Raw genomic sequence first — 18,136 nt, forward strand, 5'->3', positions numbered from 1 at the left:
TCACATTAGTTAATACTCTTGGATTCAGATCTTATTTCAGATTTATATGAGAGATATCATATAAGAAACAAGGGGAAATTAATTTAGGGTTTTTTTGTCATTTTGCCTAAAATTAAAATTTATAACTCAAATTATTTTTTTAAATTCACTCTAAACATTATTTTAATTTAAAAAATATATAATTGAAAATATTTTATAAAAAAAACTATTTAAAAAACATATTGAAAGAATAGAGTTTAATTGATTATTAAATTAATATATAGTGCAATTACATTCAATTATATCGTTAATCATGTACTTTTTTAAACATAATAATATTTAGAGTAGATTAAAAAAAATTAAGAGGCAGATTAATTCAGAATTGAATTAATATAAAATAATATATTTAAATTATGGATAAAACTAAAAAATATATATAATAATAATAATATAAATTTTTAATATTATAAATTTTAATTTTAGATAAAATTAAAAAATATTCTGAATTTAAAAAACTTTATAATTATATTCTAATCTTTTAAATTTTTATGAATTATATCTTGAAATTTATTGCCGTGACGGTAATTATATGACATATATGTGGTAATTATATTAGACGTGAAGTTTAGGGTTTAATTGATAATTAAATTAGTATAAATATAATTATAAAAATTTAAAAAAATGGAATTTTTTTATAATTAACTAAGGCTTTATTTGGTTAGGATCATTCAATTAGAAAACTTTAAATTTCCTGTTAAAATTGTGTTTGATTGATTGGTATTTTTATTTAACTTTATAAGCATTTCTTTCCTTAACAAAAGAAAAAGATATTTTCTGAAAAATAATTTTCATTAAAATTTTATTTTTATTTTTTAATAAACGCAAGAGTGGCGTTGGTCACCTTATCGCTGGTTCCACCAGCGGCGGAGGTGAATTTTGACAAAAATCACTCCATTTTAACAAATACTTTTTCCCCCTCCCTTTGTTGACATTTTTTTTTTTTTTTTTATCAATTAACCGCTATTTGATAAGAAATCTGAAAACGACAGTGTTTTGATAAGGATAAATTGAATATGTTTACATCTGTTCTGTTGTATCTAATAGAATCTTTTGATTACAATTTATACTGACATCAATACCATCTACTCTCTATTAGTTCCTATCTTTTCATGTGATTGGCCGTTGCTACAACTCTTGATGCCTCTTCTTCATTCGTTTCAGATTTTTTTTGCATATTCCTCAATTTCTTTCTAAAAAGTTTTACTAACTCAAAATAATTAACTCAAATTATTTAATAATTCTGAATTAGATATTATTTATTATTAGTTGAACTTATAATCTCACACGTGGTGTGAGATCACCATAGAGGAGACTCGGTTGAACATGTTCAGGTTGTTACATGAGCGTCCTATTAGAGGTGTAAATGAACCAAACCGTTTGTGAGCTACTCAAGGTTCGGTTCGATAAAAGTTCGACCGAACTCGACTCGATTTCTAAACGAGCTAAGTTCGAAGTTAATTTTTAGGCTCTTTTAGTAAACGAGCCAAGTTTCAGCTCCATAGTATTCGGCTCGTTAAGACTCGTGAGTTCGGCTTGTTTCTGAGTTCATGAATAAGCTCGCGAATAGGTTTGTGAACAATCTCGTTAAATAAACTGAAATTATTATCATAAGAGAAATAAACTCACAATGTGCATATACTTTCATGAGTCAAACTTAAATTTTTTAAAATTCATCTTTGTATAGTTTAGTTACACTCTTAAATTTGTATATATTTGGATCATTAAAATTTAAAAACTTATCTTTATAAATTTACAGGCTAATGTAGATATACTTATTTAACTAAAATTATTTTAATTTTAAATTTATTAGTTTTAAACTAAAACTCAAACTCATTATAAAAGCTCACCTCGTTTGCTAAACGAGCCAAATTTGAACTTCTTAATACTCGACTAGAATTCGAAATGAGTAAAGCTCGAATTTGTCTCGAACTCGAAAAAATTTTAATAAACTAAACTTGAACTCTTCAAAACTCGGTTCGACTCGACTTGGTTCGTTTAAACCCGTACGTCCTATATAGCTCAAGCTGCCATCAAAACTTCTGAACAGAAACCTTAACAAAATAATTCTCATGTTCAAAATGGATAAGGAAGAGGTTGTGGGATCACCTCATGGTCATGTTGCTCATGAGTATCCATCTCCACAATCCTTACCATCTATGCAACCTCATTTCTTTTTTACCCACCAGCAACTTTACCATTCATTCTTCAAAATCAACTTATTCTTGGACTACTTATTCTGGTGTCAATTATCACTGAACATGCTATGAATGTGTTTGCATATTTTGTTCCTTTACCAAAAAGAAATCATGATGTGCTGATAAACTATATGTTAAGAAAAGGGAGATTTCAAGATTCATATGTTGCCATTGTCCTTTGCAAAGAATCGAATTTTAAGAAGAGGGTGTGATGTGATTCTAGCGATCTTGGAAATATAATTTTTTTCATTAAATTTATAAATTTATTTTCAACCATACTTTATTTATTTTTAAAAATTTATATAAGAAAAATTTTATAATTTTTTATTAATATTAAAATTATCAGAGTCAAATTAATATCATTGACTAATAAGTAAATAGAAATACTTTTTACTTAAATTTCTCTTATTTTATGCCTTGATTTAAGGAAGTAGTCCTAAACTGAGTTGAAGGCTATCACTAGATTTTCAACCTAGTACGTGGAACTAATTACGACCGCAAGTAGACTAATTTTTTTTCCCTATTTAGTTTATATTTCTAGTTTGCTTATGTTTTAGTTATATTATTTTAATAAGATTTAGTAGTCGATTGTAATTAGTAGTCCTTTATGACTTATAAATAGGACCCTATGTTACGTAATTTTCAGTTATTGGTTAATAATATTTATATGTAATTGTATTTATTTTTTATTATTTTTATTCAAATGTGGCAAAATTTTTGACTAATCACTTTTTTGAGGGTGACTTTTAAAAAAATATTATTATTTTTTTTATTATTTTTAATAGGGTGATCATTCGGTCGATTCGGTTTAAAATCGAATCAAATTAAATAAATTAAAAATTAAAATTTTGATATTTATAAAATTGAATCGAACTGATTTTGATAAAAAATTAAATAGAATTAATCTGATTTAATTCGATTCGATTTAAATTTTTAATAATTATTTTTATGTTTTATTTTTAATATTTTAAAATTTAATTAAAATATTTTAATCTTGATTATGATCTAATTTCTATATTATTAAAAATAATATATTATTATCACTAATCGATTCAATTCAATTATTTTAATTTTTTTTACTAAAATCGAATTGAACTAAAATAACCAAAATTTTTAAAATTGAAAACCGAACTGAACTGAAATAAATAAAAAATTGAATCGAATTTTTAAATTAATTCAATTCGATAGATTTTTTCGATTTAAATCGAATATTGGTCGACCTATATTTTACTTATCTTATCCTTGTGTTGAGATTGTGTCAAAGTCATTAAATTTTAAGCCTTCACTAAATCAAATTTAGTATTTCCAAGCTATCAAACAAAGCACATCATTTGACAAGAAGTTGCTTGCGGATCCAACTATGAATCAAATAAAGATTCACAAAGAAAGAATGCCAAAACAATGTTTTGTCCCTATCTTGCAATTTCTCCTCCCATTTTGACCACATTCATGAACTTAAGAGTCTACATGGGATTATCTTTGAGACGAATCCCAAGGAAGAGAAAAAGTGAAACTTGTCCTACTTAGCAATATTAACAATGTAAGGACAGTTTTGATGAAAGAATCATTTAAAAATATTTATTATATTCTTTTAAAATAGCAATATTCGATTAAAATTAAAAAAATTGATCCAACTCAATTAATTTAAAATTTTAGTTTAATTTTTTATTATTTTGATTCAATTTTAATCAGAAAAAATTAAAAGAATAAAACCGAATCGATTAGTAATAATAGTATATTATTTTCAATAATATAGAAAAATTTGATTATATTAAGATTAAAATATTTTAAATAAATTTTAAAATATTAAAAATAAAGTATAAAAAATAAAAATTTATTAAAAATTCAAACTAATCAAATTAAACTGAATCAAACCAATTTAATTTGATTCGATTTTATACCGAATGCTCACTCCTATATTACTTGAAACGTATGAGGCCATGATCTCCTTATTGGAGAATGCTAAAGAAACTCTCACCTATTATCTTGGTAGAGTTAGTTCAGAACCCTGCAGGCTCATGAACAAAGATGATTGATGAGGGAATAATGAGTTATAGAAAATCAAGATAGAGACAAATTAAAACAAAAGCAAGGACAATAATCTAAAGATATCATGCACAAGAAATAACAACAGAAAATCAAATTATCCTTATTCTTTCTACAAAATGAACAATCACCCAGAAAAGATTATAAACATTGTAATATTCAGGGTTTAATTTCTTGAGAAAATACATCATATTACACGTACCCAATTCAATTTTAGCCTTCCTCATGAATAATCTGGAATCCTCTATATTCAGTTCAATCTTAGTGATCTTATCCAAACAATCCATTGCAATACCATTTATATCACATGTCCAACTATGACTGAATTTCTTAGCCCTAATCATATTTAGGTTTTTTACTCTAATTTCCTGCAACATATGATTACTTATTTGCGCCTGATATTAAGCATCCAATAGTTAGTCTCACATTTATTATTTTCAACTACATTATAATTTGACTGCGTGCTTTGATAATAGACCCTATTCATCATGTACTCAGCTTATCAATCCATCTTCCAAACTTTGGAATGCTACTATTTTGTCTCAAAACTTTGAGTTTCAATATTTTTACTAAAAAAGATCGGTTGATATGGTATTTTAAAAAAAATAGCATTTATTCGGTTAGATATAGTTATTGAAAGTTAAAAATTTGAGTATACGAGCAACTGATAAGTGTAATGATAATTTGGATATGAGTTTCTTAGCTCATAATTCTCATTTCTAGAAGACTTTTTGAAATACTAATGTTCTAAGTAAATTTTAGATTTTCCTATGGCTTTTTTGCTGGGAATGACTACCATATAAAGACCTCCTTCAACATTGAATCCATCGTATAGATCCGGCCTATTCTTTTTATAAATGGAAGAAATATATTAATCACATTTTTTTCTTATACCCTCATGCTATCTCTATTTGGTTTAATTCTCCATTACAACTTCATTCTTCTTATCTCTCTAGCTCAACAATGATGGACAAATGGTCAGAGATTTGTGATACACTTTTCTAGGAATCAGATGCAGATAGTCTAATATAATTTTTTGTCTTCCTTCTTTGGTAAATATGAAAAAATAAGAATGCTTCCACTTTCAATTAGATATCTAAACCGGCTGAAGAGTCTGTTAGTTTGGTAATCAGAAGTCGAGATGATTTTAGAGAAGCCATCTACAACCCTCTCTTCCCTCGCATCAATCATAAGCATATCAATAGCTATTAGTTCATCAAACTCAACTTTCTTGGCAACTCTTTCTTTCAGTTTCATAAAACTTAACTTTGATACAGCTTAGGACAAGAATTCAAATTCAGGAACCTTTGCAGTTATTGTTTGCGTTTGTGATCCTTTCAGAAGTGTTAATTGACTGATGCTCTTATTCGTAGACCCTATCTTAGACTCCTTATAATTAGAGAGTTAATTTTTCGAGAAACACTATTTTTGGCCAAAAATAGAGGCTTATTTTGCTGTATTATAAAAGCAAATTTCTTATCACAATTTAAGTCTGTAGAGGTAATACAGCTCCCGTAGTATTCAAGATATTATTTTGAATTTATTAGATATAACTAAATCCTTCCCGTTAATCTCTTTTTCTTAGTCTGTTTCTTTTTCTTAAATACATTAGATTCACAATCAAACTACACATCTCCTTGATAAAAAATTCATTCGAAATAATTTGTTCAAAGTTAATCCCTTGAATCAAATGAACTTTTATTTACCCTCTGAAGGCTTCTAGCAATGAACACCTTATAATAAAAATAAAAAAAAATCATACAAGTGCATTCTATTTAAATTTTATGAAGTAAAATCTACTTGTTTATATTTTAGACACAGACTGAATCTTGATATCAATTCGCCATGAGATAATAAGATAATATAGCAAATACTCGCCTATCCCTTCTCCCCCAACTTTATTCAACTCTTTTAAGTTCTCCTAATTCTATGTCAAGACTTGAGTTTGCAATTTCCCTTCTTTTTAAAAAAAAAAATTTGACCAAGTTTGGTATATATGCCTCCCCCACCTGCTATGCTCAACTACAGGGACCTCATCCTTTATAGCACAGACAAGAGCTTGGTGTCATAAATAGACACAAATAGTGTTAGAAAAAAAAAATCTTTCCTAAATTAAATTTGGTGCTTGGACTAAAATTGTGACTAATTGAAAATGTTTGGCATTAGTATTGTTATCCATAGTTTAAAATTTTGAATAATCAAACCAAATATCTGAACCTTTCCTCCAGTAATCTATAAAAAAATTATAAAAATAAAAACATATGCTTACACTTGCAAGTTGAAATAGAAAAACCAGACCTACAGTTACAAGGCCTCTACTCATCTTTAGTTCTGATAGGTTTAGTGGCCAGCCAGCACCCAGCACATCACTTGCCACATTTCCAAGGTTTACAATTGCACTAAACTATGCAGTGGACAGGATCCTTTTTAAGCAAATAATAAGGAATCCCAAACATCCCTTAGTTTTTTTTTTCCCTTTCTTTCTTTCCCTTTCCTTCACTCAGAAACAAGATGATCAACAGCCAAATAATAACCTCCAACAATCAGACATGATGCTAAACCACTACGAGTCATTCGCAACCAGATCCCACGGAACAAGAGGTTCCTGTCTGCCGGGTGAATCCCTGTAACTCTCTCAAACCAATTTCCAGGTCGTCTCCATTTTAACAATCTCCTCTCCATGGATATATACTGCAGGAGAACAGTATAATCACATGAAAACAACAAAGCAGCTAAAGCAATGAAAATTATCATGGCATTTGCAGTTATAGAAACCAACTGAGCAAACCTACTCTCTCTATCACACACACACACAAACAAAAAGTAAGAAATAACAGAAAAAAATTGGGGGGAGTTGGGAGGTGGGTGAGGAGAAAGGAAGGAAAGAATATGACTTGATTGATATTCCAACAGAAGGCATGTATTAGAGGGAAATAAAGTTTGAAACACAACCTCTCAAGTCAGCAATGAGACATAATTTGAGATCTTTGCAGTTTTCTCATTCTGGTGATCTTAGCTTTAATGTCATCTCCAGCCTAAATTTCAAAGTAACAAGGGTGATTTATAGTTATGAAGATAATTGGAGGGACACCTTCCATTTTCGGGTTTGTCTCTTGAGGTACTCCTGGATGCAGATTGTGGATGGAGATTAGAGAACAAGAAGGGGAGCCAGATGCAACATATAATATCTTATCGACTTTTTCCACCAGTCTCCGGCTTGAGCACATTCCAAATATATTAACATTGAAGATATTTAATTCATTTTGGAGTATTTAAGCATGTACATTGTTAAAATTATGAGATTTTTCCTTGAGAATATTAGGAGTGATTTATGAGAATCTCATTAATATGAGGAAGTCATGAGTTGATTATCAAAATATTAGAAGTGATTTATCATTGATCTCATGATTATAAGAAAATCATGAGATTGATTACCGAAATATTAGCATTCTATATATGTTATATCTCTTCCATTATATATATGGTGTTCTATGTACTATGAAAGATGTCAATGAGTTAGTCCTTTCGAGGTTTTGTGTCCCTAGATTTAGGCTGTCTGTAGCTGAACCAAACAAATCTTTCTCATGTTCTTTTCTCAGTTCTTTCTTGTAACTCTAAATTTTTACATGGTATCAGACCCTCAAAGACTTCGATCCAAGTCCCTATTGTCTTCCCTAATCTTCTTTTTCAGCCTTTCTTTTTTTGTCACATGCTCATCCATAGAGCACGAGAGTTAGTTTCACTGCCAGTAGCTAGTCACCAATGAGCCTCCTAGGGCCGCTATAATAACCAGGTGCAATGTTCACATGTTAGCACATGACACTTCTCTGGCAACTCTTTTTTGCCGAAACAACTCTACCAATCAACTTTTGATTAGGCACCATCCACCAAAAAGAAAAACTGGAAAACAGAAAGGGAAGAGGAGAAGGGTGTTACTTCATTGTATTTTGTCACTCTGATGAGACTACTTAAAATGACTATCTTCAGTACTAAGCAATCAATTCGAAAAACTCTCTTCTTGCCCTTTGACCTTCTCATGATATTAGAGCTTAGATTGAAGTCCCTATTCTTCTTCTTCTTCTTCTTCTTCTTCTTCTTCATTAGACCCAAAGGTTGAAGTTCATACTCTATTCTACTCCTTTATTAGTGCCAAGGAAGTTCCCAATCTGTAAGTCATCTTTTTTCCTTTTTTGTTTTTGCTCTTCCTTTTCTTCACCTTTTGGGTTTGAAGTCTCCAAAGCTTTTTAAAGAACGCAGATCTGGATTTGAAAACCCAGGGCCTAAGTCCCTCCAAGCCTCTTTAGGAGGAAACCCTCTCTTTATTGTATCAGGAAAAAAAGGAAAACAAGTAAAAACAGAAAAAGGAAAAGACACATTTCTTTCTTAAAAAGGAGGAATAGTGCTTGATAATAAATCCATGACTTCTGCAAAAATCTTATTACGGGGGTAGGGGGGTACTAAAACTAATGAGATTTTTCCTTAATAAAGAATATTAGGAGTATTTTGATAATTCATGATTATGAGAAAATCATGAGATTGATTACCAAAATATTGGGAGTGATTAATTATTGATAGCATTCCCCACTTTAAATATGGAGCTCTGTGTACTATGAAATACACAAGTGAACATAATATATTCCTTTTGGGGTTTGTGGTAAATCTTTATCTTGTTCTTTTCTCTTCTCTTTTATTTTTATAATTCCATATTTTCACATACATTATAACCGAGGGACACTCTGTAACAAGAATCATACCTTGGGCAACACAGTACACTGTGATCGACTTTTAGCAGTGTCAAAACAATGAGATGCAGCAGCAGCAACAGAACCAGAAAATCCAGCTGCAAGACCGATAGATAGAGGAGAAAGTGGCCCAATTTCTTCATCAGACCTGATTGACAGCTAAGAACTTAGAGGAAGTGAAATAAAATAAACAAAAAAAAGTTCTTTAAAGCAGCAAATTCTGCTTTATTATCTGGAACAGACAATTCCTTGTAATAAATGAATGAAAAAGTTAAAAATGAATGACAATTCATTTTACTTGGAGTATCTTAATATGCACTATACAACCACAATGAAAGAGACTTTATAAAAATGTACAACTACAGGCAGGTTCCTCGAATGGTTTGTAAACTTATTTTACATATGCCCTATACATACCAGATGCCATATTGTTGTTGAATGCAAAAGCTTTTGTTAAATGGTTCTTTACAGCATCTATATCATCTCAATCAGATAAGACCAGCTCATCCACAACCATGGCAACACAGGGAAATATAACATCCCAAATAATCAATGTGGAAATTGGATTTAATCATCACCTCCAAATAGAGAGTTTTCTCAACACATCCAAGTGCTAAGGTTGGTCCAATATAGTAATAACCCACCCATACATATATACAATAGTGTAAAAAGAGAAATGGTGATGTTATTCTCTCAAACATAACATAAAAAATGCAACTACATAGGCACTGATAACATCACAATACTGCAAGCAAAAATGTTAACTGGAAGATTGCATGGCAGGATATACTTTAGATCTTTAATTCCTTTGCTTCCTTTGGTTATGCAGCAGATATATTAATTATCAAAAGATTGAATGACTATTTGGCAATATTAGCCACTCTAGTCTTCTTTTATTTTTTGCCTCTGCACTTCTTTCTTCATTTTTTTTCTTTCTATTGGGGGGGAGGATGTTGATTGGCATTCATATGTAAGAGAGAAAAAGGATGAGAGAGTACAACAGAAATGCACCTTCCATCAACCTATGAGAAGCAAATAATAACAGTAAGTTTTTGCACACATTAATGAGAAGCACATTTCCAAACCTGGGTATAGGATCCATTCCAACTGCCTTCCAGTCAAGCATTGCTCGGTGCAGAAATTGCCAGGTAGAAAAGAAGATCCCACCATAAACAGAATCTCGAACAACACCTGGACGGAGTCCTCTCCATAATGCACCCCATCCTTCCAAAGAAATGATATTTGATGGCTTCTGAACATCACAGACTGATGGTGCCTTCCCAGATCCAGTCATCATCCATGGGTACTCTCGCAAGGCGCCAACCAGATTTGGGTGTTTAGCAGATAGGGTGGACAAAAGTGCAACAGAATTGTTCAATGCCACCTTGTCTGGAGAATATCCACATAATAATTTATCAATCAGAGGTGATACAGCTTTACTTTCTGCAGTTGAAATCAACCTTGGAAACCGAGATACAGATGCAACCTGCGCACGAAGTTTAATCAGTTCAAATGGAGAGCTTATGAGCGACTCCATTGAACCTGCTGCCACTCCTGCCATGAGGGCCTCAGAAACATATACATAATTGTCTTCTCGACCATCTACCACAAAAGTAATTGAAACCCCCACTTTATGAATTAGAGCTTGTAGATCTAATGTCTGGCCAAATTCATTTAGACAACTCGCAATAGTAAATAAAGAAACTTGTGTTAATACCATAAACTAACAAAGGAAGATATTGGAGTAAGTAGTGATGTGAACAGACAATCTACACAAAAATGCAGGAAACCTTCTCTCACATTTTGACTTCCATCATCTTTTATCACTGTTTGAAGTCTCCAACCAAAATTCACTTCCTAGTTCCTACTGCTGCTAACTTAAACAAAGATAAAAATAACAAAAGCAAATTGCTTTATGTGGGCAGATTGCTCTGAGTGGGTTGGGGGAATATTTAATCATCAAACCTCAAATTAGTTTCAATTAATGGGAAGAAGATAAGACCAAAGTTAGAATTCTTATCATTATCAGAAGAGCCTGCACATCTCATTTGTGTTCCAATATTTCAGCCAAACCTATCAAGATATTAGCGTTATTTAATGCATTCTTCTAAAAAAACCAACTTTGAATTGCCACAATCAACTCTTATTTTTTCCATTGGTATGAAGATAAAGAGGGCTAGATGGTGAACTACATCCATAAACAAAGAACATAAAAATTTAAAATCAGGTCACTATATTTCTTCAAGAATGAGTTGCTCCCTCATAGAGGTGTGCAGTTTTTTCTGTTGAAGAACAAATGATGATTTTCAAGATTGCTGGATATATAAAAAAAAAAAAATAAAGAAAGAAACCTAAAATTTAATATTTCATAGGTAAACTAAAAGAACCAACACACTTTATTTATTCATTTGTGAAAAAACCTTCAAGTTCCAAACTTAAATATTTCACCATTTAATAATTTGCAAATTGTGATAACAACTACATATCGGCATAACTCTAGCCTCGCTGCTTAGATCAGATATTTGAAGTGCTTACAAATACAATTCAACAAACAAAAAAAAAGAACTTTTAATCTTAATTTAGAGGACCAATAACATTGTTGATACCAAAAACAATCCCAAAAGATTTTCATTACAATCTATGATGGGAAATTGATGAATTTACTACATTTAGGTTTTCTTCAATTTCAAGGTCAACAATGTTCTGATAGTTTTCATGTTTTCTAAACATGTGCTGAAAATTTGCCAACAGGTTGGGTTGGGTTATTTGGTGGTCTTAATATATAATGAAGTACCCATAATCCACAACTATAATTAGTTCAAAAGTCAGCACATTTGTCCATGCATTCCCCTCTGGTCAAATTATGTGATAATCAAGCAACATTCGTTGTGTCTCTTTTGTCTAGCTATCACAAAAGACTGAAATTTTACTGTAAATTGCAAAATTGGTAAATATATGCATACATGTCAAAATGATGTCAGACAATCAAGAGGCCATACACAGAAAAGAATAAGGAAATAATTTTTTATGCATCAATACCTAAGTTTGTTCCTGTCCAGAATATGTGAATTTTCAACATTCGGTGTCGAGTAGCTAAGCCAGCCTAAAGACAAAAACTTGAGAAGAGTCCTTATGGCCTTTCACCCTTCAAGGGAAGTTATTATCTACCACTCTCCAAAACATGTACCATGATGGGACTCCAATAAGTGTTCATCTCAAAATAACCCTTATGTCTCAAAATGAAGTTCTCTCAACTCACGGGTGAGTGAAGAAGTGAAAGCAGGTACAGAAAATCCAACAGTCAAAGGGGAATCCATCAGAGCAGGCCAGGTTCCTTACATCCAATGCCTGCCTTTATTTGGGTAGTTGGAATATCTCTATTCTATATATATACGTTTATAAGCCTTTTGAAAAATAGAAAAAATGGGAAGTCTTTGAACAACAATAAGTATCTTTATTACATTTGTTAAAACTTATATGTTCTTGTTAATTCCTATCGCAACAAGATGGACTCTACCTTGTCTAAGAATGAACCAACTTTTAAATCTTGGTCTCAAAAAAGAATTCATTTGGTGCATTCCTTTGGGTGTGGATGAGACAAAGGCTTCTTAGTCTTCCATTTTCTTTACTAATAACGAATGCTTCTTTTCTGCATAGCTAAGTTGAGGGTCAAAACAATGCCCCCCAATCGCCTTCCTTAGGAGGATGCTAAGACAACTATATTTTTCCTGGTTGAATCAGTTCTATTGGGTGTTATATAAGCTTGGCAGAAATTGCTTCCTTTGTGTGTGCCTTATTCCAGGTGCAAGGCTCCAAGAAGGGCACCTTTGTTTCCACCTTCAGCAAGTTCCATTGACAAAAATAAAAAAATAAAAAAAAGTTATAAAAAATTCTTTGACTTGAATTGTGCCAGTCTACTAAGAGTCCAATATTGATACCTAAGAAGTTTTCAGACTTAGCACCACTAGTGATAACTAGTCATTTTTAATCTCACTCGTACATTGGTTTCAATATTCTCTATTATCTTTCTCATCTTAATTGCTTACTGGTTTCTTGGTTATTTAAATTGCTTTTTATTAAATTTTATTTTGTTTCTCATTTCTTTCAGGCACATGTCTGTGCCTTGCGCCTTAAACCTTTAACAAACATGCCTCATCTTCACTACCTTTATCCACAATCACCAAGGACAAAAACATCTCATTTCTTCAATAACTTTTTTTTATCTCATAAAGTTACAAGTTTCTTGTCAATTAAATAAGATATATAAAGTTGCAAATGCAACAGCAAAAGCAAAAGCTTGCAATCCATGCATTTTTTTTATTTCTCATTCCAGCTTGTATCAAAACTTGAGCATGCACTCGTTTACTTGTCCGTTCTAACACTCCAGAATGCCACATCTTGCCGAGCTGAATTATAAAAACATTTAAGAAAAACAAAACTATATAAACTGAATAGAGTACCTTTATAGAAAGCTGTCAAAACTTCATAGATTCCAAAGCGAGCTCCCATACCAAGTATTCTTGCTGAGGTCAACCACCCAAAGCCACTATACAAGCCTACAATGTTCATGCACCAGCCAATATATGTCAGGATACTAAAACTTGAAGACAAATATTTATGGAAAACTGCTCCATAAATGTAAGGATAATGGAACCAATGATGCATGCACATTGATTACTCAATTGAAGCAATTCAGCAACTTCCAAAGTATAGCCAATCCCTTACAACTGTAAGTGGAATTTAGAGCTTCTATAACAACTTGAAGCTTAATCCAGGACTCTAGTGTTTTCCATTTCAAATTTCTATTTTATATTTTGTAAATTAGAAAATGCTAAAATTCCTTTCTGGTGAAGTTCAAGATAAAGTGACCAACAACCCATAACCTTAACAACTATAAATAAGTTGCCATTCTATCTCCATCATGCCATTCTATCTCCATCATGTTTCCGCAATCATTTCTTGACCTTTCCAAATATCAAATTTATTTTCACCACAACTTATTTCCAATGCAATGAGCCTAGGGCAATGACCATGCTCACAACACAATCCATTCTTCTCTAGGTTAAAAGTTAAAAGATACCCGAAATTCAGTTATTGTTTTTAAGCACTAATCATTTCCTTTGTACATACAGATATCTAGATGTATCAGTAACCCATCTCTCACATATGTAGTACGGTGCATTTAATTAGTCAAACTTGATTCCAAATTTGTTATCATTCATGGAACAAGAAGAAGATCGAATATTCATCCCTCACATCCATATGGTGTGATGACTACTCCAATTTTCATTCCTCCAAAAAGCAAAGTATGAAGACTTTTTGATTCATTGAAGAAAGATTGATAAAGATCAAACATTTATCACTATGAAAAAAAAATCATTTAAATAGAATAAAAGAATTAAATTCCATGACTAACTAAAGCAACGTATTATCTAAGATCAAGATGCAGTATTAAAGAAGAATATGAACCTGAAATCCCAGATAATGACTGAACTCTATTCAAAACCTGATACAAGGTTAATGGTTTATTGGAACTTGAACCGACCTGTAATCCAATTCAAAAACAAAGCATGCAAAATAAATTTTGAATATCCAAAAACCATAAAAAATAACATGTGTAGGGACGAAAGAAAACACACAAACCTGGATAAGGACTTTGATATTATCAAAGGGATAAGTAAGAGCTGTGCTTAGTGTTACTGACCCAGCAGCCGCAATCATATGGGTTGCAAACAAGTGGTTCTTCAACAATTCATCCATTAGTTCTTGTAGTCACTCCAAATAAGTTGACAGCAACAATTTTGCATCCAAAACAAGAGCCTCTAGGCAAAATAGAAATCCAACTTATTGATTGGATCATTAAGTGGTCATGCCTTGATATCAATACATCCTTGTCTACTTGTTCAATAAAATGTCCCAACCAGACTACTAGTCTATTCATTAATAGTGGACACAACTTTCCATTGCTCTTTATTCGTTCTTCAACCACACAAAATGTGGATACCACTACAATTTTGCATCCAAAACAAGAGTTTCTAGTCAATATAGAAATCCAACTTATTGATTGGATCTTTAAGTGGTTATGCCTTGACATCAATACATTATTGTCTAAAGTGTGCCACTTGTTCGGTAAAATGTCTCAACCAGACACTAGTTGATTCACTAATAATGGACAAAACTTCCCATTGCTTTTTATTCGCTCTCCAGCCACACAAAATGTAAATACCATTACCAATTTATAGTCACAGTTTTATTAGAGAATCCCATACTTCCAACGCCACACATATTGCAAATTTGCAATTTAATACATAACAATTCATCATGCAATGCTGTCTTGGAGCTTGCATAGATTGTCATGATTGCATTTGATAAATACAGGAGAAAAGATAAAGTGCAATAAGGTGGACATATTATGAATTGACCAGTCCATGGAATAGCAAGGATTACATAAGCTCTGCTTCCGTGAAGGAACTGAACCACGGAACAGCAGAGATGCAGATAACGATAGGGTAGCCGTCCGTGGAACAGGAGCTCAGCTTCTGAGTATGGCTTCCACAATGGAACTTCAACAAATGATGGACAACAATGGAATAGAGCATAGACGAATTCAATGGCACCAAAACAATTGAAGGAAAACTAGGAATAGTACCTAATATGGCACTTGAGAAATTCTGGATACCCAAACCCAGACGCATTTAAATGTACAATGCCCAAACCTGGTCCAAACCCATTTAGAAATTAGAATTTCACCGCCCATATCCGCCCCAAACCCGTTATATCTCCAGCATACTAACCGAACTCCCCAAAACCTGATTTAACTAATTTTGCTAAAATCTTAATCACAAAATAGATTAACAGGTCAAAATATCCAAATCGAACCAATATTAAAGATGATGAAAAAAATAAAGTTTAAAATATATGAAATAGATCACATAGAAAAATAAATAAGAAAGCATTAGAATATTACACTACCAAAAACATATATTATAATAGTAAGGATAATTTACAGCCAAGTCCCTGATAACTGAATCAAATCTTTAGCAGATATAATCATCACTTCAACCTTTTTTATCATTTTCACCGAGAACATGTAATTGAAAAAAACATTTTTCTCCAAGGGATTTATGGAAAAAAATTAAAAAAAAAAAAAAAAGAGGCAAGACATGTCCCTTGAAGCTCTACAATACCACATCCGCAACTCATGTCTAATATCTCCAGACAACAGATAACCTATTGTACTGGAGAACAGCTACGACAATTCATGTCTAACTTATATGCTACATATCATGCTGCTCTTCATATATAAAGAGAAATACATACACATCCATATATATGAATTTAATCAGTAAAAATAATTTGTTCAAATTTCCAATTTTAATTTATTCTATTCGAAGACAATGACAAAGTAATTCCCTAATTTTAATCTTTCAACCAAATCAATGTATTAATTTTTTAACCCAACTTAACTTATCTGCTAATGAATTGAATTAAGTGAAAAAACAAAAATAAAATTGACAATCAATTCCCTAAACCCACTAACCTGCAGTGGACTGAATCACGGAATACTGCGAGGAGCAGTGATGGAATTAAACACTAACCTGAAATACCAAAAGCGATCGGCACCACATCAGCAAGCCCATACTCATAGAATATCAAATCAATAAACATATCAACACAAATAAATTCCCTCCACCCAAAAACCTGCAATTGTAAAAGCGGCAACAAACGAAGAAGACAGAGCTACAGTGTGAATGAGAGAGACCGAGAGGGCGGGGCAAGACTGAAGAGAGAAGGAGAAAGGAAGGGAGTGCCGTGGGTTTTGCTTTCTTAGAGAAATGAGAGCGTCGGGGACTCGGGGGTTTTGTGTGGGTTTTTTCTTTTTTTTTTTTTAATTCTAAATTTAGTTTTTTAAATGGTGCTAATTTTTTTTTCAGGCTTTTTTTTCTAATTTGTATATTTTTTATTTTATAAAAAACATATGAAGAAATTTTATTAAGAATTATAGGTATCATACGAGGTAAAATATAATTAAGAGGTAAAATAATTTATTTCACCTAATATCATAGGTAAAATATAATTAAGAGGTGAAATAATTTATTTTACCTGATTTGGCTGTCCTGACTAAATTATAATTTGGCTTATCACATATAAAATAATATAATTTCATTATTAAATTTAAATTTTATAATCATATATTCGCGTCTGTTATTTGATTTAAATATTTTTTTTTGTATACCATGTGCTTTTATAGCCAACTCTTTATATTTTATGCTTTAAATTTTTTTTTATTTTATATTTAATTTTTAAGATGTCAAAAAAAATTTTAATATACGAAACAGTATAGAAGAGAAACGGAGACAATTATAATGTCATAGAAAATAATATAGAAGCATAGCACCGATAATATTTAGTTCCATTTGTATAAAGTTTTTGAATCCTTAAGATTTAAATTAAGACATGAAAAATATTTTTAATATAAAAAATAATTAATAAATTTTTTAAAATTTAAGAGATTAATTAATATTTTTTTTAAATTATAAAATAAAATAATAAAATACTGAATAAAAAATTTATGAAAAAATTAACTAGTAAAATTTTTAAAATGTTAAAGATTTTTTAATATATTTTTTAAAATTAAAGGGTTAATTTTTTTATACTATATTAATTAAACAGTCATTTTCCTTTTAAAAATTTATATAATTATTTTAATATTATCAATGATGAAAAATTTATGTTTGTTCTTGAACCCAAGACGAAATATCCTGCAAACAATCCCAGGCCCAAAGTGTTTCTGGCGTATACATGGCAAAGCTCATAATAACCTTAGAGAAAGAACTAGTGTTAACATTCATCTGGAGGAAGTTTTGACAAATTGAGTTCCAAAGTGGGATTAAAGCCATCCCTTGGGCGATCAAGAATGCCTTTATAGCTTCTATGGCTCCAAAAGGTCGTCCACCCAAGAAAACAGTCTCGAAAAAAAAATTAATTAAATTAAATTAATTCAAAATTTTAGTTTAATTTTTTATTATTTTAATTTATTTAATTTTTAATTTTAAAAATTTAAATTATTTCAATTTAATTTTAATAAAAAAATTAAACCGAATCGATTAATAA

At 31.0% G+C, this 18,136-nt stretch overlaps 1 protein-coding gene across 6 annotated transcripts; it reads right to left on the reverse strand.

The window, feature by feature from the left end:
* Window positions 1-6,488: 6,488 nt before the first annotated feature.
* LOC110603604 (calcium-independent mitochondrial carrier protein SCaMC-3L) lies at window positions 6,489-16,894 on the reverse strand. 6 transcript variants are annotated; one of them, XM_021741390.2, is made up of 9 exons: window positions 16,724-16,894; window positions 16,563-16,620; window positions 15,672-15,738; window positions 14,666-14,844; window positions 14,492-14,567; window positions 13,483-13,578; window positions 10,108-10,624; window positions 9,035-9,170; window positions 6,489-6,971 (listed from the first exon to the last, which is right to left on the reverse strand). In XM_021741390.2, exons 4-9 carry the CDS (start codon window positions 14,780-14,782, stop codon window positions 6,777-6,779), a joined length of 1,137 nt encoding a protein of 378 aa, XP_021597082.1. In that variant the 5' UTR covers window positions 14,783-14,844; window positions 15,672-15,738; window positions 16,563-16,620; window positions 16,724-16,894; the 3' UTR covers window positions 6,489-6,776. The 6 variants fall into 6 exon arrangements, with proteins under 6 accessions (XP_021597082.1, XP_021597085.1, XP_021597081.1 ...); XM_021741393.2 differs by lacking the exon at window positions 15,672-15,738 and having other exon boundaries at window positions 14,666-14,842; XM_021741389.2 differs by lacking the exon at window positions 15,672-15,738 and having other exon boundaries at window positions 14,666-15,028.
* Window positions 16,895-18,136: the final 1,242 nt, after the last annotated feature.

This window comes from Manihot esculenta, chromosome 16, assembly GCF_001659605.2.
Source record: "Manihot esculenta cultivar AM560-2 chromosome 16, M.esculenta_v8, whole genome shotgun sequence".
NCBI classification, from domain to species: Eukaryota; Viridiplantae; Streptophyta; class Magnoliopsida; order Malpighiales; family Euphorbiaceae; genus Manihot; species Manihot esculenta.